Here is a 22,096-nt window from a genome sequence, read left to right as displayed (position 1 = left end):
TGTACCTCTGTGAATGATATGTGTGTCGGAAAGGGAACTATTCTCCATGTTGTTTCTCTCTATGGGTTGGCATGTCTTATAAATGAAGCATTTTGTGTGACTGGGCTGTCACTTTTTATGACAGAACAATATGCAACAAGCTATAAAGTAATAAAGCCTTTAAAGAAACCTTTGCTAACAAAAAGTCTGCTGCAAGCACATCAAACAGTGCACATGGTGCCTTTGCCCCCCCCCCCTCTCTCTCTCTCTCTCTCTCTCTCTCTCTCTCTTCTTCTTGCATTTCTGTCACAGTGTATGAAAGTGTGTCTTTCTCTGTAGATAAAGTAGAACCTCCCCTGAGAAAATCAGCTCTTGTAAAGGTCTCACTACGAGGCTCTCACTAGGGCGGTAGGGGGAGAGGGGGGGGGGATTTTCTCCCTCACACTCACTTGGTTTAGCCCTGATCACGTCAAGAGTACAAGATTCGGTTTACGTCAGCGTGCAGACGACCAATTTGCCAAGGGAAGCCACTCCAGAACATGCGCAGCAGTTATCCATTCTTGACATTCCTGCGCATATCGTAACTAAAACAACATGGCGGACAATGGTTGTCATCAGATGCCAACATCAAGACGAAAACCATAATAAAAGCTTGTAGGACTCAATTTCCTTGACTAAAAGTCGACTGAAAACGGGAGATTCTCCATGGATAGCAAGCTGTTGGCAGGGGCGTATTCGTATCCTTTGAAGCAGAGTGTATAATTTTCTTTCAGGTGTTTGAACTGAAGTGTGTACATGTTTAGACAGATGTTCATTTTGGATGCATTTTGTGCTTTTGAGTTTCACTGTGAAAGTGTAAAGATGAATGATTATTACTATTCTTTAGTGTGGAACGAGAATTTAGTTTTGATTTTGTGTGAATAATAAGTGACTGATAGATAGACAGGTAAGTCTGTAAACAATGGTTTGTCACATAGTAGTTACAAAATGTTAACCTCCGTTTTGGCTCTTCTCCAAACGATAAATATTTGATAGTTTAAGCTTTCAAACCACACCTAGTCGATGACAAAACAAAACTTGAGCGGATTCAGAAACAAGCGGCAAGATTCATAAAGCGCGACTACCGTTCCCAAGACCCAGGATGTGTAACAAAGATGCTACGGGACCTAAATCTACCATCTCTACAAGAGCGCAGAAAACAACAGCGACTCACCACTCTCTTCAAAATCATTGAGGGACATACCCCAGCAATACCTCCAGAAAACTTCCTGAAACCAATAGATAAAGAGAAGAGGAAAATACGGGCCAACACCTTTCCCGATTGCGTAGCAAGTAACATCGTCACCAAGTACTCTTACAACAACACCCGTGGCTACATCATTCCAGACGCCAGCACAGAGCAGTATCGACGCTCCTTTTTCGTGCAGACGGTGGCTGAGTGGAATGCACTAGACGAGCAGGTGGTCCAGGCAAAATCTGTTGCTGCTTTCTCAACAGCAATAAGCAGAGGTGCCACAAGCGGCCCTCTGCTCTAAAATCTAGAGAATCACTTTTAAACCAGCTTTTAAACATTTTAAATTAGGGAAGCTAAAATAAGAGGACTGGGGTCGGCGTGTATGTTGGGTGCTTTACGTCCCTCGTTACCCCCCAGCTCCTCAAACACCCAAACAATGATAGGAAATTGTATAGGTTATGGGGTGTCCTAAACTAGGGGTTACTTGAAGTAACATGTTAGATGTTTTTATGAGGACACACAGAAATTGATAGGTCCTTAGTTTGTTTTTAACGTATAGGCGGTGCGCTCTCACCCCCGTCGCGCAAATAACCTAAAAAGGTTCCAAGCGGCGTAAAATTCCTGATTCCTGATTCCTGAACTGCTGTCTGGAAATCCTAGGTATTGTTTTATTTCCTGGTTCTTCTCCAAGCAATAAATATTTGATAGTTAAAGCTTTTAAACTGCAGTCTGGAAATCTTAGTTATTGATCTCCCGTTTTAAAGGCATGTTTGTATTACTTTGGTGAGGTTGTGTGTTTCTGGGGTTTATCACCTTATGAATACATATGGTTTGTATGGTAGCATATAGACCATTATTATTATTAACTTGAGTTGTTTGTATCTTTGGAAATATTCTGCCTATATAGTATAAGTGTTCGATCATTTCAGCTTTGTAATTGTACTTTGTTACAAAACATGATAATGGAACTGTACAGAGTGTAACAGTAACAATAACAATAACAGCACTTTATTGTCCATTAAAATATTACATAAAAATGGAAATTTTTCTTCGGCACACCCTGCCTGCCTGCCTATTACAACTGTATTTGGTATGAAGTGCATGTGTTTTTATAATTTACACACCTGAATCTGGATTGTGCAGAATTACCCATGCTAAATCAAATGATGATCATAGGTTATCCTTAACACAATGGTAGAAAACGCTACAAATACATAGAACGGGACCAGATTGAAACCATTAAGGCATACAGTAATCCATATCAAAATGATGCCCTTGCCAGAGCACGCCGTCTGTCACAGGAAACAAACAAGCGAAGAAAGTAAGTGCTGTGTTGTGTGTGTGTGTGTGTGTGTGTGTGTGTGTGTGTGAGTTTTTTTAAGAGAGAGTGAGATAACTCAACTGAAATGAACTGAACTTTATAAAGGATAACAGATTTAAGGCTGGGTGTTTTGTTACGATCTGTCCTTGAGACAAACAAACACACTAAACAAAACCCCACTATCAAACGATACTAAAATAGAAACGCTAAAGAGCAAAATTAGAATACAATACTAATTATATACACACGCTTCAGATGTTGGTGATGATGATACAGTCATTAGCAAAATAATATGCATAATTTAGAAGACATAGCATATCTAAGGCCAAATAAAAATATATGTTGGTTTAGGGTAACCTGATCGACCCTTTTTTGTCCCTCCGAGTCCGACCCTAAAACTTTTTTTCATTTCTTAAAACACCCCACTTTTGGCACATTTTGCAAACCATACCAAGACTAAGGGAAGTAACCTCCTTTAACACTTTCGCGACGGGACGCTGATAAATCAGTAACCGCGCTGACACGCCCATGGACGGGACGCGCATTTTTCAGTATCAGTCATACAAGGTACAAGACTCGTGATTGCTTCCCGGTTTTTGAAGATTGCAATAAATTGAGTTGTTTCCCTTGATACACGTGGTTTTCTCTTCCGGCTTGATCAAATTAGTGCAGATTTGCGTGGTGTTTTCGAACAAAAAAAATGAATCGAAGGCGAGCCTTGTCACGGGAGGAGATTCTCCGGATGTTGGATCTTGAGGATCCTGTAGATCATGATACATCGTGTCGTTTTAGCCTCAAGAAAGCGATAATAGCAGTGATATTGAGGAAGAAACAGTCCCGTTGTTGCTAGTACGAGTCGGCAAACTACACGTGGTAGGGGGTGATACTGCTAGACGAACATGTATCTCGGAATCGTGCAGGAGCTATGGGGGCGTGGCAGCACTGATAACAATGGATGGCTGGAGCCTTCTAATCCTTTTGGAAATGTTCATATGTGTACAGTTGGTACTTTGTTGTGAAAATGTGACTTATATTCAATATGGATTACCTAGACATCATTTGGTGAGTGTTACAGTTTTGTTTCATTTGAGTCAGGATGCTGTGAGTGAATGCGTGATTTGCTTGTTTTTTTCTTTGTACTGTCTCCTTATTTCTGTGTACAATGTTAACAATATTTCAGCTAATTCATAGGTTTTACACCTTGTTTGGTTATAACATTATTTATAATACTTTCTGTTAAAAAATAACTTTTTAAAAAAGCAGTGGAAAATAAAACACACACAAAAAAACGTTAAAAAACACAAATTATCCCCCTTTCACCCCCCTTTCACCCCCCTTTGCTAAAACAAATCGCGTGACAAACTTATAAATAGCACGACTGAACTGGGCATCCATTTTTGAATTAGTACACAAAATTTGGTGGTGATTGGACTTAATTCAAGCTTGCTAGACAGATTTCTTTACAGTTACTGATTTTTGGGAAGTTTCTTGGTGGCAAGCTTGGGCAGGCAGGACGTTAACGCCATGGCAGTGCTAGTCACAATAGTGTTAAAATCAACTACATAAGTACATTTATAAAATAAAAATATTAAATTTTTTTAAAAAGCCAACCTACCGTCCTTATCTTTTTTGGTCATGTTACCCTAAACCAACATATAGTTTTGTTTGGCCTAAGCAATTCACAATGGAAAATACAATCAATAGGAAATTAATAATATGTCTGATATCAAGTACACACACTTGTTTATTTATTTATACTGCATTTCTCAACTCAACTCAACTCAACTCAAATTTTATTGGCTTCAATTTTCAAAGAAGAATTTGTCTTGCGCTTGGGAGAAAGTAAGAGTATAACATATAAAAACAGCATTCATATCACATTTCATGTATCACACACAGTAATCACTAGTATAAGCCTACAATTATCACATTTGTACCTGTATCATACATGCAAATAAATAGTATCACATTTCCACGTATCACACACAATATATACATTACATAACATACAGCAAGCTTCCATCTCCCGCGCCCCCCCCCTCCCCCTCCCACACATACATATCCTCGCACGTGCGTCGACTCCATACAAATGACATCATCAGTCCATTAACTAAAATGCACAATGACTAGTAGTGGGTACATGATACTTAATACGTGCTCAACTAGACCTGCTAACTAAAATAATAACAGAAACAAAAACAAGGACTGGGCACAACATTTACACGTGTGTGACCTACTTACATCAGGTGCCTGTGATCTATAAATAACAATGATTGCGTTTAAAGTAAAACATGAATAATGCCGATGTTTACTAACAATGAATACATAACAACTAAGATAAGAATGTAAGTGCTTTCATAATATGATTATTTTATAAAACACAGTGGGGAAATTTGGAAAATAATTTTTATACATCAGGAAAATCAGAATCGACAAGATATCAGGTGGTTGAGTACAGATTTTTTTAAAACTTTTTTGTGACTTTCACCGTTTAAAAGATGATGGCAGTGAGTTCCAAATGTATATCTTTTTATTGAGTTTATGTCAACCTAGATAATTCTAATCACCACTCATGCCTTCTGCAGGGTGGCAGCGCAGAAAAGGAAGCAGGAACAGACGCGGGAAGAGAAGCGCCGACAGGAGATCCTGAACAAGCGACACGAGGAGCAGAAACAAGCCACAGAAAAATACCAGCGTTGTCAAGCTCCCACTCGGCCGCACTATTCTTCCTCCCACCATGGTCACAGCCCCCAGCAAAGTCACATGGACCTGGAAGAAGCCTTGCAACTGGTGCGCGGCACCTCAGCCCCCTCGCACAACAGTGCCGACAGGGTGAGCCGGGAAGCCATTCAGCGTCTGTACAACCACACCAGTCAGGAACACCAAGACCGGTCCAACGTCAGAACCAGTCGTGCTAGCAGCGCAGGCTCTCTAAGGCATCAGAACCAGAAACGCCCTGTGTCGGGGCGCCCCCTGGAAGCCTCGATCCGTGCAGAGCTGATGGAGAGGAGTATGCGCAACATGGCGAGCAGTCGCAGTCGTTTTGAGCAGCAGTTGGAGCAACACCAGCAGCTGATGATAGAGCAGCAGCAGAAGTCGCTGCATGCTTTTAACCAAGCCATCCGCAGGGAGATCGACGATGATGCCAAGGTGCGTACATATGCAGGCAATCCCAATCTCCACGATTTAACGGATTTCTGTGAAAGCAAGATTTCTTAAATTTGTATTAAACGCCTAGTTGAACCCAGGTGAGAGGGACAAGATAGTGTTTTTCTTTACATGCGCAAGACATGTTTCACCAGAGGGGGTTAAATTCATATTAACAAGTCCAAAATGCTTCAGCTCGTGGGAACGTTGCTCCTCCAGGTGCTCTGCCCCTTAACCAGCCAGGGACCTACGCGGCCTACGATTGTCTGTATTTGTGTGTGTGTGTATGTCTGTTTGTGTGTGTGTGCATGTGTCACTCTGTCTGTCTGTCTGTCTTGGTCTGCATGTGTCTGTGTGATTGTGCAGGTGTGTTTGCATGTGTGTTTTGATGGTGTGTGTCCCTGGCTTTGTGTGACCATGTCTGTGTCAATGTGCTTGAGGGCATGTATTTTAACTGCAACATGAGGGTGGATACCTAGAGATCACGGGGGATGCATTCTGTATATATATATATATGCATGGCTCTATCAAGGCAGATCTGGACAACTGTGTGTAATACACATTCTGAATTTGATATTGTGAAGGTGCAAGGAGTGGAGGACAGAGAGGAGGATGAAATCCCTGAGCGCAGTGAGAGTCTCTCCTCGCTGGACAGCCTGGAGGACGAGGAGAACCAGTTGTCGCTAGGCAACTCCCTGCAGGACCACCAGGCCCTCAAAGACTTTCACCGAGCAGCCGAACAGCATAGAGACCAGCGTCACAATCAAGGGACACAGCAGCAAGGAGATGGGTCGAAGGCTGAGCAGATTAGAAAAACGGACACGGAACCAGCACACCAATCTGCAAGGTCAGGAAGGGGGGACGTTGGCCCGGGTGTGATGATGAACAGTACAGGTAACAGTCACGTCGTCGGCCCCATCCCCCAGGGCTACTACAGCCCGGTGTCGGGTGTCCCCCCCTTCAGCAGTCCCGTCATTCAGGGCAACCTCAGTTACTACCAGGACTCCTTGGAGGGGAGTCACAGTCCAGAGCGACGTGTAGGAATGGCCTTGCGACTTCCTCAACAGCCAGCCGCTGCCCCCCAGCCCATGAAACAGCCCGCCCCTGCATTGCAGTACAACAGTCAGCTGCTGGCCCATCGCAAGTTTGACACTCACCCTGACCAGAGTAGCAACGCCACAGGGTCTAAGCATTATGCTGGCGGTGGTGACATTGGGGAGAACTCACGGCAGACCAGTGATGTGAAAAGTGACCCTCCTGCAGCGGAACAGCCCACCTCTGCTCTGACTCAGAACGAACGTCCGGTGGAGCGTCCCAAGGCGCATGTGTACGCCTGGACCTCCCCGCCTCCTGTGGAAGAGCAGGATCCGGGCTGGCCAACTCAACAGGGGCAGCTCAACAAACAGGCCACCTCGGACTATTCCGCAGAGATGGTTGCTGATCGCGTGATGGCCACCAACCTCCATCCCCAGACCTCGCGCAACATCAGCACCGCTGCCACCACCACCTGGATCTACCAGACGGTCAACACCGCTCAGAACAGAGGGCCAGACTACTCTCAGGCCGGCAGTGTCCACCCCGCTCAGAACAGAGGGCCAGACTACTCTCAGGCCGGCAGTGTCCACCCCGCTCAGAACAGAGGGCCAGACTACTCTCAGGCCGGCAGTGTCCACCCCGCTCAGAACAGAGGGCCAGACTACTCTCAGGCCGGCAGTGTCCACCCCGCTCAGAACAGAGGGCCAGACTACTCTCAGGCCGGCAGTGTCCACCCCGCTCAGAACAGAGGGCCAGACTACTCTCAGGCCGGCAGTGTCCACCCCGCTCAGGGCAACCAAACCAACAACGGAGCCCACCCCGCACACACGGAGATACCTAGGGGTCAAGGACAAAAGCCTGGCGGCATGATGACCTCGACTGGTACCTACCCAGCAACCACCTGCCTCAAGTTTGTAGCGTCAATGCCGCCGTCTTTTCAAGGCTGCCAGCAAACAGCCGACTACAGGCAGCAGGTGGCTGACAACCAGAACACGATCCACAGCCACTCTGTAACAGAGCAGAACGCAAAGCAACAACCACAGCAGGGCAAAGAGGGAAGTGTCTCACAAGGAACTCTGGGTCTCGTTAACGGCAGACTGACCATTATCGAAAACGGCCAGACCCAGAAGACTCATGTTGAGCCAACAGTCAGAGTGGTGGAATGTGAAAGTGTCAGGCAGAAAGAGGTGCGAGGGATCCTGAAGAAATTGAACAGAGACTCAAAGCCTGCGGAGAGCAATCCTGGTCAGAGTAAATTCAACGTTCAAGACAGTGTGGAGATTGCCAAGAAACACATGCACCACTACGCTGAAGCCAAGAAGAAACGGGTAAGCCTTATAGAGAAAATAGTTTGTTGGAGATTTTGTCTTCAGTGTTGTTCCCATACACAGAAGACAATAGGTCAATTTGACCTGGATTCAAAATATATACTGTTAAAAATGTCCTGGCTGCAAAAAAAAAAAATTCTCACAAAAGACGTACATCCCTTGTTTGAAAACTATCAGACATTCGACTAGCCTGGGGTCAGAACAATGTGTCAGATCAAAAAAGTATATGTGTAAATGACTGAAGACTGAGGCCTGGGAACAACATTGTGTCTTGAACGTTTCTTGCTGCAAAACATTGTTCTTGTTCATGCGCTGCCTGTTCTTCCTTTTTTTCGTGCTCCCTTTCCTTTCTCTTGTATTTTGGTTTGAATTGTCTTCTAGCTTTTTTCTTGCCCTTATTTATTTATTTATTTTGTTTTGTTTTGGGGGTGACCTCTTTTTTCCCATAAAAGTATAAGGATGTGATACATGTAGACTTTGCATTTTGTGGGATCTGAATTTGCCTACAGAAAGAATATTAAGAACATTTTAATTTTTATGATGAATTGTATGACACTCTGAAGCAAAGAATGCAGCAAACTGTCATTTAGATAGCACTGTACGTGATAAATTCAACAAAGGAAATATTTTACAAGGCAGAAAATCTTCATTTGTATTTGAATTAACCACTAGATCACGGGGTATACTCATTTCATATGTGATTCTAATTTGTTTGGTATTGTTGAAAGTAAAGAATCAATGTTGTTCACAGACTCAAAGGACAATAGGTCAGTTGGACTTGGATTGAAAATGTGTGTAGGTCTAAACATGCTGGTTACAACAAAGAATTGTTTGGTCAGATGATCTCCTTCATGTCAAAACTATCAGACTGTCGACTGCATGACCAAGGATTAGAGCAATGCGTCAGATGAAATAAAATATGTGTCGGTGATAGAAGACAGAGGCCTGAGAAGAAGACTGGTCTTTGTTTTGATGGCTGTGATGATGACCTGCTTTCTCTTGTGTACACTACTTTGGGGTGTGCACGTTAAAGATCCCACGATTGACAAAAGGGTCTTTCCTGGCAAAATTGTATAGGCATAGATAAAAAATGTCCACCAAAATACCCGTGTGACTTGGAATAATAGGCCGTGAAAAGTAGGATATGCGCCGAAATGGCTGCGATCTGCTGGTCGATGGGAATGCGTGATGTATTGTGTAAAAAATTACATCTCACACGGCATAAATAGATCCCTGCGCCTTGAGTCCGAGTCTGGAGATACGCGCGTGATATAAGACTTCATATAACATCTTGTTGAAGATGAAGAAGACCACTGGTCTTTGTTTTGATGGCTTTGATGATGACCTGCTTTCTCTTGTTGAAGATGAAGAAGACCACTGGTCTTTGTTTTTGATGGCTGTGATGATGATCTGCTTTTTACATTGATACAATATTCACCGATTGCTTTCAACATGGAGGGCGGTGCCGAAATTGTCTCACCTGTGATTTGTAAATGGAATCCCGAAGGCCGTAGGCACAGCCCGACATGTTGAAAGCAGCAGGTCGATATTGTAATTGTAAATCTATCCATTCAAAGGATCTTTCTTTTTGGATGTGAAGTGGCACCTCAATTCATCAATTTTATTCATGACTTGTCACGTACTTACCATCGCCTTCGGTGCAAGTATAGTCCCATGGAATTACGATGTGCTTAGCACATTATAATTCGCTTGAGGTTATTATGTGCTTTTCTATATTTTACAGACTGACTTTTCCATGGCTTGTTCCTTTTGAGAAGTCTGCAAAGGCCGAATCACAAAGTGACGTTCTCGCTAGAACAATTCGTCATTCATTATAACATGACGTCACATCCTTTTCATGTCTCGGTCACCAAATTGCGTACTTGCTGTCTTCCATTTCCCTTGATTTGTCTATCGTTCGTGCGCATGACCAACCGGCTGGCAGAAACTATTGCAGTCATGGCGACACGTGAAACACATGACTTGTATTGATACGCTTGCCAGGAAGTGTACATTGAGGCAGATCCATTTGGAGGTGATACACGCTGATTGCCTGACCGCTGAGTGATTGCATTGACCAATCAAAATGTCGAATTAACAAAGAAGGATTTACAATTAGTCAAGTTTTGACTAAATGTTTTAACGTAGAGGGGGGAATCGAGACGAGGGTGTGGTGTATGTGTGCGATTTAGAGAAAACTACTAGACCGATCTTCATGAAATTTTACATGGGAGTTCCTGGGTATGATATCCCCAGACGGTTTTTTCATTTTTTTGATAAATGTCTTTGATGACGTCATATCCGGCTTTTCGTGAAAGTTGAGGCGGCACTGTCACGCTCTCATTTTTAAACCAAATTGGTTGAAATTTTGGTCAAGTAATCTTCGACGCCGCCCGGACTTTGGTATTGCATTTCAGCTTGGAGGCTTACAAATTAATTTATGAGTTTGCTCATTAAAGTTGTCATTAAAATCGATTTTTTGCAAACAGATTTAAAATTGATTGCATCGTATTTTTCATGACATTCTGAATCTAAAAATATATACATATGTGATCACAATTAACGAAAATAGATTAATTAGTATTACGATTAAAATTTAAGAAATCGATCCAAAAATGATTTCATCTTATTCTTTATCGTTTCCTGATTCCAAAAACATATAGATATGATAGGTTGTATTCAAAACAAGCTCAGAAAGTTAACACGAATACAGAAAAGCGCGCTTTCCTGCTTAGCACAATACGCTACCGCGCTATTCTGGCGTGTGCATATCACTGCGTTTTGCACGTGGGAGGTGAGCGATTTCCTTCTCGCGGGGATTGACGAAGCTGTACTGTCTTGGTGAAAAAAATACAGTGCGTTCAATTTCATTCCGTGAGTTCGACAGCTTGACTAAATGTAGTAATTTCGCCTTACGCAACTTGTTCTTGTTGAAGATGAAGAAAGCAGTGAGGTTTGCTGACTTGCACTACGAGGATGACGTTGAAGAAGACACAGACAGCAGCGACAGTTTGATGGGTTCCATTCCTGCCACAAAAGCAGGTGCTACTGCCACCACTACCAAGAATGGATCTGCTGGTATGTAAAGCATTGACGTGTTGACATGTTTGGGGTCAGGTAGCTCAGTGGATCCTTGGGGCAACGGTTCAAATCCAAGCCAGGATGGAAATGGGTAAACTTTTTGTGACAACCCACAGACAGTATCCATGTCCCGTCTCTGTGTCACCGCCATGTTCTTTTGCCACAAGCGCAAGTGGCTGATTACATCCTGGGTAGTGTGACTCTTGTTGCTGCTAGCTTTCCACTGGGAAGAAGTGAATAAAATTTCCAAGCAATGGGACGATTTGCCAAAAGTTCCCTATTGAGCTGGCTCTCTTTGATTTTATGAGGAACATAAACACACGCACAGATCACATCAACATTTTACTTGGTGTGCCAGGAAAGTTGCAGGCTGCTCGTCAGACATTTGCTGGTATTTGTCGTATTTGCTGGCTGTATGGCTGGCACACAAACCAAATCATCTAACAGTGTTTAAAACTTTGACCTTAGCTGGCAATCAGAATTTCAGTAACAAACAAACGACTGCTGGTGATAAAACTGCAGAAAGGAAACCATAGAAACTGGACTCACATTGACAATTGGACATTAAGGATGAAAAGTCCAGTGTAAGTACGTATGTCCAACCAATTTTCAAGATGAGTTAATCTAGTTCCCATTGTTTCTGTCCTGTTACAGTTAATTGAAAATGGATTGTTTTCCTTTCAGAGCAGGGAATGAAATCCACACCACAGCGCCCTCGCCCAGCCTCAGCCAGAGTGACGTCCACCGCGCCCAAATCGGCCAACAGCAGGCCGAAGGGTGCGAGAGTGGCTAGCGCCGGCCCTGCCAGGCACCCTACCATAGCCGCAAGACCCAAGGCCGCGGCTCACATCATTATGAGCGGCGAGGCTGGCACTGCCCAGGGTAACCATGGTAACGACTCCACTGGGACAGCAGGCATCACCGTGCACAAGTCACAGCTGGAGAAAAAGGTGTGTGGGTGATGGGGGGGGGGGGGGGAGTTGGGGGGGGGGGGGGAGGGGGATGGAGAGTTTCTTTACTCCAACAAGTAGAGAGCATCACACCTAAACACATATAATAGTGAAAAAAGACAAAAATAAACAAATGACAAAGCCAGAAACTCTTTGTAACTCACAAAGGTGACAAAATCAGTTGACTGACAGACTTCTGAAATGTTCGCTTATTTGTTTGTTTGCTTGTTTCTTTTTTGGCTACTTTTATTCAAGCTTGCATTTCTGGTTTAATGTACTTATTTAGCCTGTGACATACATGTTCCTGTAACATGTATCAGCCAAATACACATGGTAAGTAAACTCGCATGTCTGGTCATTTGGTTTATTCTTTCCTTTCACACAAGCGCCAAATTGAATTAACACAGGTGTCTGGCACTCTCAGACTGCCTCATATATCTTCAATCACTGAGTCTTCTTCTCGTTCGCTACAGTTATATTGTTGATATTTTCACAGGTGCATCTGATCAACAACAACTTCATGTCTCGTGTCCCGGTGTACTCTCCTGCCTCTTCACCGGCTGGTGCCACCACAACACCGGCCTCCACCGCCACCGTTTACACCATGTCTGGCACTAGAAACGGCACCACCACCGCACACTCTACAAACTGCAACACCAATGCTAACGGTCTCAACAGAACTGCGCCACAAGCACGGGAACAGGGTAGGGGGATGAGCGGCAAGTCAGCGGCCCCCGCCCTCCACACCACCACCATCCTCCCCTCCCACTCTCACTTCAGCAACGCCAACAACCCGTACAAGGCGGTGTACAGCGAGAACGGCCTGCGCATCGACCGCACCCCGACCGACGACGAGATCAACAACTTGTGGAAACACATGCGTACCATGCTGGACGTCAGCGATGGCAAAGGCGGGACGTCGCAGTCCTCCTCTAACAACAGCAACAACACCGACACAGCCGCCAGAACCCAAGTGCATGTCTCCCACCAGTACATCGACGGTGCTGCGCTCGGAATTCCCAACGGCATGAGCAGGGTAGGCCCCAGCTTGACAGGGACGAAAACCTCACCGCCGACTTCCAACGGTTCCACTCAGCCCAAGATGGGGGCGCAGGGGAAGAATGGATACCTCCAGCGTTACAGTCTGCTGCAGCAGCGACGGAATCAGACGTCAGGGATGGGGGCTACGGCACGCACGAACGGTGTTGTTGAACAGACCGTGCAGCCGATGAACGGCACCGACCCTCGCTACCCTGGTGTCAACGTCAGCTATGCTCCCAGAGAAGAAAGTGAGTTTGACGCAATCACTTATGTGTGACCTGTTTTATTGGAGTACCAGCTAGAGAGGGTGGAGAGAAGGCTCAGTCGGTATTCCTTGTGGCAGAACCGCTACATGATTTATTCCCATGACATGTGTGGAGATTTTTCAGGTAGTGTTTTTGCACCCAATGTGCACCCATGCATTTGTTATGAGAGTGTTTTCAGGCAATCCAAATCTTGGCGATTTTGCGGATTTCCGTGAAAGACACAACAACAAAAAAAGATAGTTTAACTCATTGTCTCCCAGGTACGGATATATCCGTACCCACTCATTTGGCTCTATCTGACCAGGTGCGGATATATTCGCTCAGACTGTTAGCCTCAGTCACTTTCTGTAACGTCGATCTAACGCCTGCATTCCAGCATGTTGATACACAGTTTTCTACACAGTTTCTACAATTCTGAGTGACCTGCTGCAGCACAGCTGGTCTCGGCTAAAAAAAAACTTGGTCAACATAGGTGGGGTAGAAAGTGTTAACCCAGGTAAGAGTGACAAAATAGTGTTTTTCAAGACGTTTAAATGTACTGTATGCATTGTTGCCAGTGGGTTTCTTTCTTTCTCTGAGTGTCATTTCTCTGACTTCATAGTTGGAGCATGGCAGGATTCTAGACAGCAGAACTGATCATTCATTCCCATGGCACTGACATCACAGACATTTCAGTTGACTTTGTTGCCTTTTGTGTTTGTTTGTTCCTGATGAAGCTTACATAAGGCAAAAAAAAAAAAATAGGTGTGGTTACGGTAACATAGCCAAAAAAAATAGGGTAGGTAGGTAGGCAATCATTTTTTTTTTTTTTTTTAACTTTTTTTTCTAATGTGTACAAATTAAACCTACTTGACAGGGAAATAAGTGTGCGACACGGGCGCTTTCGCTTTCATTGCGTTTTCTGCACTCGGTTTTTTTGTTTTGTTTTTTTTGTTTTTTGACAAATGCAATAAAAAGTTATAGGATCGGCCCCTAAAAATAGGGTAGGTCGGGTTACCGTAACCACACCTATTTTTTTTTAGGCCTAAGCGAAAATTCGTACTGTCTTGTGCTGTTCTTGTATCAGTGAGTACAGATATCTTTTGTTTTTAACTTTGTTCATCTCACCACAGTCACTTTGTTGTTTAGATTTTGTTCTAAGAGTTTGCTCCCCTTCATTGTGTGAGCAGTGACTGAGAGCATGGCGGGATTCCTTGCAGCAGAACAGGCGATTCATGCGCAAGGGGGCGAAGTGAGAGAGAGCAAGGTGGTGGCAGCCATGGAATCTGCACAGAAACAGCAGGAAATGTACAACTCCATTCGTCAGAAAGTCGCCAGAGGTTTGTGTCACTTTTTTGTTTTTGTTTTTTTTAGGGTGACACCCAACAACTACTTGAAACTGTGTCACTATACTACTAGTATTATTTTGGTTCTTGTTTGGGTGTAGTGGGCAGGATAATATCAAAGAAATGGTACTCATTTTTACTAACCGTCAGTATGCCCTTAGATATATATGTGCTTGTTTATTTGTGTTTGTTTGCTTGCTTGCTTTTCAGTCGTATTTCAAGGTACTTTTAGTAGGCTATCTCTTCATATTGTGTACAAGCTGTTCTATGTAATGGATGTCTGTGTTTATTTGTAGGAGGCCCTTCAGCATTATCGATGGAAGAGCACAGACTTCTGGAATCACTGGACAAACTGAACAACAGGCTCAACGGTGAGATGGCAGCGTGTCTGTAGCACTCGATCTTTCTTTGAAGTGAATGAAAGGGAATTTGTTATTTTGATGAAATTTACTGAAATTTAATGTCATCAGTGGCAACAGTGGCCAATTTGACTCTCAACATGAATGTGTTTAAATTCAAGGCTATCTCAATTTTTTACGCTTACTAATAAATTATACTGTACATGTATTTTGGTTTTCATAAAGATGTTGCTTAACTGTGTGTAAGGTAGTTGATCCAGTTCAGGTCTGGAAAGTTCTGGTTTAAATGTGAAGTTTCACTTTTGTTTGTTGCAACTTTTGTTCATTTTGTGTGTGTGCTAGTTGTGGAGAACGGAGCAACAGGGGGTCAGAGTGCAACCAACTACGGAAACTCTACCACCGGTCATCAGATCTACGTCCATGTAAGTTGTATTGTTCGTTTACTTGACCATCCAAATAGCATGGCTGGTTTTAGTAGGTAGTTCATGGATGTACTTAATTGTTGAGATAATTAGACCTTTTTTTTCTCTCTCTTTACTGTCATAATATCCTCTCTAGAAAGCAATTTAAATGCAGGTTCTTTGCTTGATGTAGCCATGGGAAGCGTTTTGGATAGTGATTGAAGCAGGATTGAAAATGCGCATGTAATTTGTAAATAATTTTTGTAACTCCACAGCAATATATACGAACAAAGTATCATGTAGAAATGTCAGGCTCTGCTTATGACCGTTATATTGAAGGCAGCTTGCATGCATGTGCAGCCGTCCTGATTAATTACGCTGGCCGTTTTATTGACGAGTAGAGAACATCAAGTTTACCTGTGTTGAGGCCTGTTTAATCCCCTCTGCATGTTGTACCTTGTGCTTATGTCTGTCCTGATAGTTCCTGCAGCAGACTTTTACCATACTTTTGTCAAGCCTGACCTGAAACTACAGTTAGTTTCTGTGTATTGTCAGCTATACTTTTTGCGGACCTTCCTTCAAAATACCTGTGTTCGAGTGTATTAACTTTTACGATATCAGTGCCAATGCTTAGGCTTGCAGAGCTTATGCATTTTGTGAAAAAAGAAGAGAACCAAAAATACAGCAAGAGCAACAACAAAAAAGTACTAAGGTACCTTTTACACAAGGACGTCCTTATGACCAGTTAATAGTGTCCCTAAAGTGCAGGTGGTCTTTCAGACAGGTATATTTTGATCAAGATAATTGATAAAGGGGCAATTGCACATGTCCTGTATTGTAAGGTGTCCTCTCATTGGAGGGGCCTCCCACTGCAGGTAACAGTGTATTTTCCCTATTCTGTTTGGAAGGAAAGGGCTGTTTAAATATGATTTACTTTAGTCCATGATTATCTATAGGCAGTGTTGTCCCCAGCTTCAGAAGACAAAAGGCCAGTTAGACCTTGATTGAAAATATGTATAGGTCCAAATGTGATGATGAATGTTGTTTAACGCCCTCACGGTTAAACTATTAGGGGCATGATCCAAGATGTTACCCCGACTTTAGATGATTTAGAGAAGAAGACAACAAAACAATTGGACGGTCAACCGACCAGGGGTCAGATAAGAAAAGTATGTGTCAATGACCGAAGACCAACGCCTGGGAACAACACTGTATAGACATGTACTCAGAGCAGACTGGGATAGAAAAGCTTACTCAAGAGCAGGTCTGGTGCTGCCAGTCTCCTGGCTGATAAACGTGCAGATTTGTCTTCTCCCCTCTTGTTGATGTGCAGGGGCGGACGAGGGGGGGGGGGGGGGGGGCACAGGGGGCACGTGCCCCCCCCCCGAAAAAAAAAGAAAAAAAAAGAAAAGAAAAAAAAGATTTTTCTATGCTGATTCTATGACCATTTCTAAGTTCAAATGGCACCAGATGGCACCATTTTGCTTCTTTGGGCCAACCAAATTTTCGGGGGGGCATGCCCCCGGACCCCCCTAGCAAATTCGGGCGCTTTGCGCCCATCACATTCACTTTCGATTCAAAGTGCCCCCCCCCCCCCCCCCCTTACAATGCAACTGATCCGCCCCTGATGTGCCAGGTGATGGTTCCTGTATCCGACTATGCTGCACTAATCTCTCTTTCTTCTTCTTTCTCTCTCGATCAGCGATACTTGTGAAGGACTGAGTAGCTGAGTAATACCCAGTAAGCAATGCACGCATGCTTTGTTGTCTGCTTACTTATAGTTGCTTGTTTGTTTTAACGCTAGACTCACATCGCACAGTTTTGATGTTCAATGCAGCATTATGGTTTATTGATGTGATGTAAGTTTATGCTAGCCAGTGCAGTTGCTGGTGGTGAGAGGAAGGAGGGTGTGGGGTAGGCCAGGGTATATGAAGAGAAGGGAAGGGGGGGTGGGGTGGGGGGAGCCTGGAAAACAGAGTTGTGTTTCTTTATAGGCGTAAATGTGTTGTTTTGTGCACCTGTTTGCATGTGCATTTGTGCGGACATTTGCAGTGTTCACAGTAAAAGAAAATGAAAATTAAAAGAGCAATGGAGTGGGATGAGAGTGGAGGAAGGATGGGGGAAGGGAGGGAGATATCTGCTTGGCAGTAACATAAACAATTTGCCTGAACAGTGTGATATCTGCTGCAATATGTCAGCTTGTCGATGTCTTAGATACCTACTAGTTTTGCTTCGCTGTCTCTTGCTTGCTTTTGGTACTTGTCATCATGTGATGAATATTGTGTTAAGGATTTTAGTAAAGCAGTAGGTTAGTTTGGTAGATTTGATTGGGCAGTAGAAATGACATTCTTGGTGAATCTTGAGTTTTTAAAATTAAATATAATCATATTTGTTGTTGTTTTTGTTTGTTAGTTTGGTTTTTTACATTTAGTCAAATTTTGTCCCCCCCCCCCCCCCCCCCCACCCCTCTGCACCCCCTGCCACCTTGCTAGGAAAATTATTGTCAAACTGCATCAAACTTTTACATTGTTAATGTTTTGTGTTTGATTAACACAGGCAACAGTTGCTTTGTTGATTGCACCAACATGTACAACTCACAGTGATGTGTGCCAGTTTGTGTGTCTGGATGTACTGGTCCAAGGAGAAAACCGCATACTATTACACACAGCTTATTTTTTTTAAAAACATCGTTATAGTTATCTGCATGCCACGAGGTTCTTAATTTCATGCGGGTGAATTTTTCTTCTCACTAAATGCACTTTCTTCACAAAGTTTTTTGCTTGAATCACAAACATGCAATACATTTTGGACTTTGCCTCTGAGCATTTTACATACAAAGCATTTTCTGTGTGTGCAAGGTAATTAAGCAGTGACTTAGCTTAACTGTATGACCCCAACCACCCCCCCCCCCCCCCCCCCCCTCCCCCCTCCTCCCCCCTCCCCCCTCTGCACACATACCTCAACAGCGCACTCCTCGTTCTTCGGAAGATGTTGGACATTAGACATGTTATGTTCTTCAGTTCATGATTTATTTTATAATGCATACATAGGCATAGAAAGCTGCAGAAATGTATAAGTCCCTTGTTTACAACTGCAGAGAAATGGTGAATATATTGTGACTGCCGCGTAATTTGTTTAAATTAGGTTCATGAAGGTAGGACAGGCATGACAGGATTTCATTTCAGAAAAGAATTTAGCTTTGGTAGATTTTTGTTTGTTTTTGTTACAAATTCCAAAGCGGAGCAAGTATAGAAGATGAAAGACACATTGTGTGTCACTTGTAATTGTGTCTTACTTACCATGTTTATTTCTTTTTGTCTTTTTAGGGGTCAGGTTTTCGGGGACATCAGGTCATACCCTCCCAAGCTCAGCGACGAACCTCGGGGGGGCTGCGGCCAATGGGACGTCCCATTTCGTCTCGACTTTTGACACGACCTCATCACTGACGTTTGTGACTTTGTTCAGGAAGACGACATTAACTTAACAGAAACATGACAGGAATTAAGTTAAATTGACATTTTTACAAGGAATGGTTTTCATGACATCAAGGGACTTAACTCTGCACTCCGAGCATCATCATTTACACCAGGTTTGTCGAGTCATCACTGAAGTTTTGTCTGGTATAGTTTCGAAACGATTCTATTTTGAAGGTGTCTGCTTCAATGACTTAGGTTTTATCAGGCTATATTAGTACAAAGTTATAGATGGCAAACATTTTATTTTGTTTTTAACATAATTATCAGAAAATCATTCAGCCTAATGTCTCATGACGAAGAGCGTGCCAAGATATGTGGAATAGTATAACATTTTACTCTTTTAGAACTCATTTTTGTATGAAAATAATCTTGTTTTCTAGGAATAAAAAGATTTCTAGTACGATCTGGTCAAGAAATTTGATTCTTTTTGCGTTTTAGGTAGTTGGGTCATCATAGTTGGGTTATAGCTTTTTTTTTTCTTTTCTTTTTTTTCTCTTTAGAAGTTTGTAATGTTGTATACACGTGTAAACTAGACGAGCCATCATGTTGCAATACCATGAATTGTAACTGTCTTTGAGACTTTTATGTACTGAGGTGACACGACTTCCTGTCCCTACTTGACTGTGATAAACGATTGAACTTTACATCAATGGCTTTACATATGAAAAGACTGTTATATGTGCTATATAAAAATCCTTAAAAATATTGTACATATTCATGGTTGATGCCAGAAAATCCGTCACTATAGAGCAACATTTTTGTTTTCTGCAATGCTACGTTTCAGTGTATGTGTAAGATAAATGCTTGTATTCAGATTTGAAGTTGAAGCATGTGCATGTGTTGGCTTTTATTGCTGAGGGCATTTATATATAATCAGAAAACTGAGCTGTCTCGTTTTGTTCTGTTGGGATTTTAGTGACAATATATTTTTTTCACATTCTGTTTACATTTTTAATGGGAATTATTTGTCGGTGTATTTGGATTAATATTCTTTAGATAAACCGTATATTTTAAATATATTTTGTTTAGACCATGTGTTTTATTCATATGTTAGGGAAGAAGTATTGGAGAGAGAATGGTAAATAGGGCGATGGATGGGAGGGGAGGAGGTGTGGTGGGGACACATTCCTTTTTTTGTTTAAAACAACAACTGTGGTTGTTCACATTATCATGTAACGGAATTATTTTGTTTGTGATTAAAAAAAAAATTGGTGTTGGCATCAGGTTTAAGTCATTTGTAAAACAAACAAAAAGACTTTGTTCCCCCCGCGGGTTAGGGGGAAGAATTTACCCGATGCTCCCCAGCATGTCGTAAGAGGCGACTAACGGATTCTGTTTCTCCTTTTACCCTTGTTAAGTGTTTCTTGTATAGAATATAGTCAATTTTTGTAAAGATTTTAGTCAAGCAGTATGTAAGAAATGTTAAGTCCTTTGTACTGGAAACTTGCATTCTCCCAGTAAGGTCATATATTGTACTACGTTGCAAGCCCCTGGAGCAATTTTTTGATTAGTGCTTTTGTGAACAAGAAACAATTAACAAGTGGCTCTATCCCATCTCCCCCCTTTCCCCGTCGCGATATAACCTTGAACGGTTGAAAACGACGTTAAACACCAGAAAGAAAGTAAGACTTTGTCCATACTTTTTTTAGCATGGTGTGAATGTCAATGAACCTAGAATGAATGGGTGAGTAATTATCATGCAATTGGCAGCCATTTTTGAAAACCAAGAGAAGTTTTCTTTAGCACAATGAAAACCTGTCATCTGTCTGTGAATATGTAGCATGCTGGAGTAAATGGTTTCAAGGTGCTTGTGTCGATTTTTCTGAATCTTCTTTCATGTCTGTGATTGCATTGCATGGTTTGTGTGACATGCGAGTTTTAACCTGCTGTACTGTAATTATCATTTTGTCACTCAGCAGGCTCAGCATGTACTATTGCAAACAATATCTGTGTAGTAATTTACAGTGGGTTTTTGTGATGTGATACAGTTTGCGGGAAACAGGCTCCAATGTTTAAAGCAAAACGACATTGATTAAACAAACCAAGACGCATCTCCTTGACCCCCACCAACAAAAAACCTCTGACATCAAAAGCAAAACAAAGTTTGAGAAGACGTCAGAACGCTAAAAATGCAAATAATAGCCGGCGTAGTGTAAACATTCGGTCCCTTCTCCTTTACGTCTCTCACAAACTGACACGCACTTTAAAAACGAAGTTTGTCTTGGTGACTTCGTCATATCGTCAGGAAAAAATGACTGGTCAGGCTGTGTACGTACCCCCCGCGGGTTAGGGGGAAGAATTTACCCGATGCTCCCCAGCATGTCGTAAGAGGCGACTAACGGATTCTGTTTCTCTTTTTACCCTTGTTAAGTGTTTCTTGTATAGAATATAGTCAATTTTTGTAAAGATTTTAGTCAAGCAGTATGTAAGAAATGTTAAGTTCTTTGTACTGGAAACTTGCATTCTCCCAGTAAGGTAATACATTGTACTACGTTGCAAGCCCCTGGAGCAAATTTTTGATTAGTGCTTTTGTGAACAAGAAACAATTGACAAGTGGCTCTATCCCATCTCCCCCCTTTCCCCGTCGCGATATAACCTTCGTGGTTGAAAACGACGTTAAACACCAAATAAAGAAAAAGAAAAGAAAGCTGTGTACGTATCGGTATTTTACATTCTGTCCAGTTATGTTTGTGTCTATTGTTTTCAGTTCCACTTGTGATTGTTGTTTCCTTATGAAAACTCAGCTATTAATATTTGCTTTTGTACATACGCTTATTTCCATTTTTTTACAGAGCATATTTGAAATATGTTGATTCTGCTAGCTATGTGATATGATTGACAAGAAAATCAGATTTAGTGTTTGATTAGCCGTCCATCTGAGAGCCTAATTGTTAATTTGATGAAAACTGACTTGCAAAGTTACCATGAAAAGTGACTACATGTATTAATGATGGTTGGGTGTTGTTTATGTTTAAGTCATGTTCATAACAAATCTGCGGCACCTCTTCATTTGTAAATAACTGAGTAAATTTCACTTTGAATAATATATATGTAACAAATATGATGTGCCTTTACTGACTCAAGAGAACAGATGGAGGAGATAATTCTGCTCTGTGGGTACATGTACAAGCTAGAACAGAAAGTGGGCAAATT

At 42.5% G+C, this 22,096-nt stretch overlaps 1 protein-coding gene across 2 annotated transcripts; it reads left to right on the top strand.

Annotated features, from left to right (window-relative positions):
* Nucleotides 1-568: 568 nt before the first annotated feature.
* Nucleotides 569-20,750, top strand: LOC138961634 (mediator of RNA polymerase II transcription subunit 12-like). Of its 2 annotated transcripts, XM_070333306.1 has the most exons (12): nt 569-716; nt 2,412-2,534; nt 5,120-5,684; nt 6,266-8,044; nt 10,981-11,122; nt 11,810-12,075; nt 12,572-13,364; nt 14,552-14,701; nt 15,004-15,078; nt 15,409-15,488; nt 17,170-17,207; nt 18,794-18,921. In XM_070333306.1, the coding sequence occupies exons 1-11, from the start codon at nt 685-687 to the stop codon at nt 17,179-17,181; spliced, it is 4,017 nt and encodes a 1,338-aa protein (XP_070189407.1). In that variant the 5' UTR covers nt 569-684; the 3' UTR covers nt 17,182-17,207; nt 18,794-18,921. The 2 variants fall into 2 exon arrangements, with proteins under 2 accessions (XP_070189407.1, XP_070189406.1); XM_070333305.1 differs by lacking the exon at nt 17,170-17,207 and having other exon boundaries at nt 18,794-20,750.
* The last annotated feature ends 1,346 nt before the right edge of the window (nt 20,751-22,096 follow it).

Source organism: Littorina saxatilis, linkage group LG3 (genome assembly GCF_037325665.1).
Source record: "Littorina saxatilis isolate snail1 linkage group LG3, US_GU_Lsax_2.0, whole genome shotgun sequence".
Taxonomy (NCBI): Eukaryota; Metazoa; Mollusca; class Gastropoda; order Littorinimorpha; family Littorinidae; genus Littorina; species Littorina saxatilis.
Note: the sequence above shows the minus strand (reverse complement) of the source record. Positions and strands in the feature narration are given on the sequence as shown.

Coding starts and splice junctions, on each gene's coding strand:
- LOC138961634 (XM_070333305.1), top strand. CDS start 685: ATGGATAGCAAGCTGTTGGCAGGGGCGTATTC. Junction 717..2,411: donor CTGTTGGCAGGGGCGTATTC/GTATCCTTTGAA, acceptor ACACAATGGTAG/AAAACGCTACAAATACATAG. Junction 11,123..11,809: donor TACCAAGAATGGATCTGCTG/GTATGTAAAGCA, acceptor TTTTCCTTTCAG/AGCAGGGAATGAAATCCACA.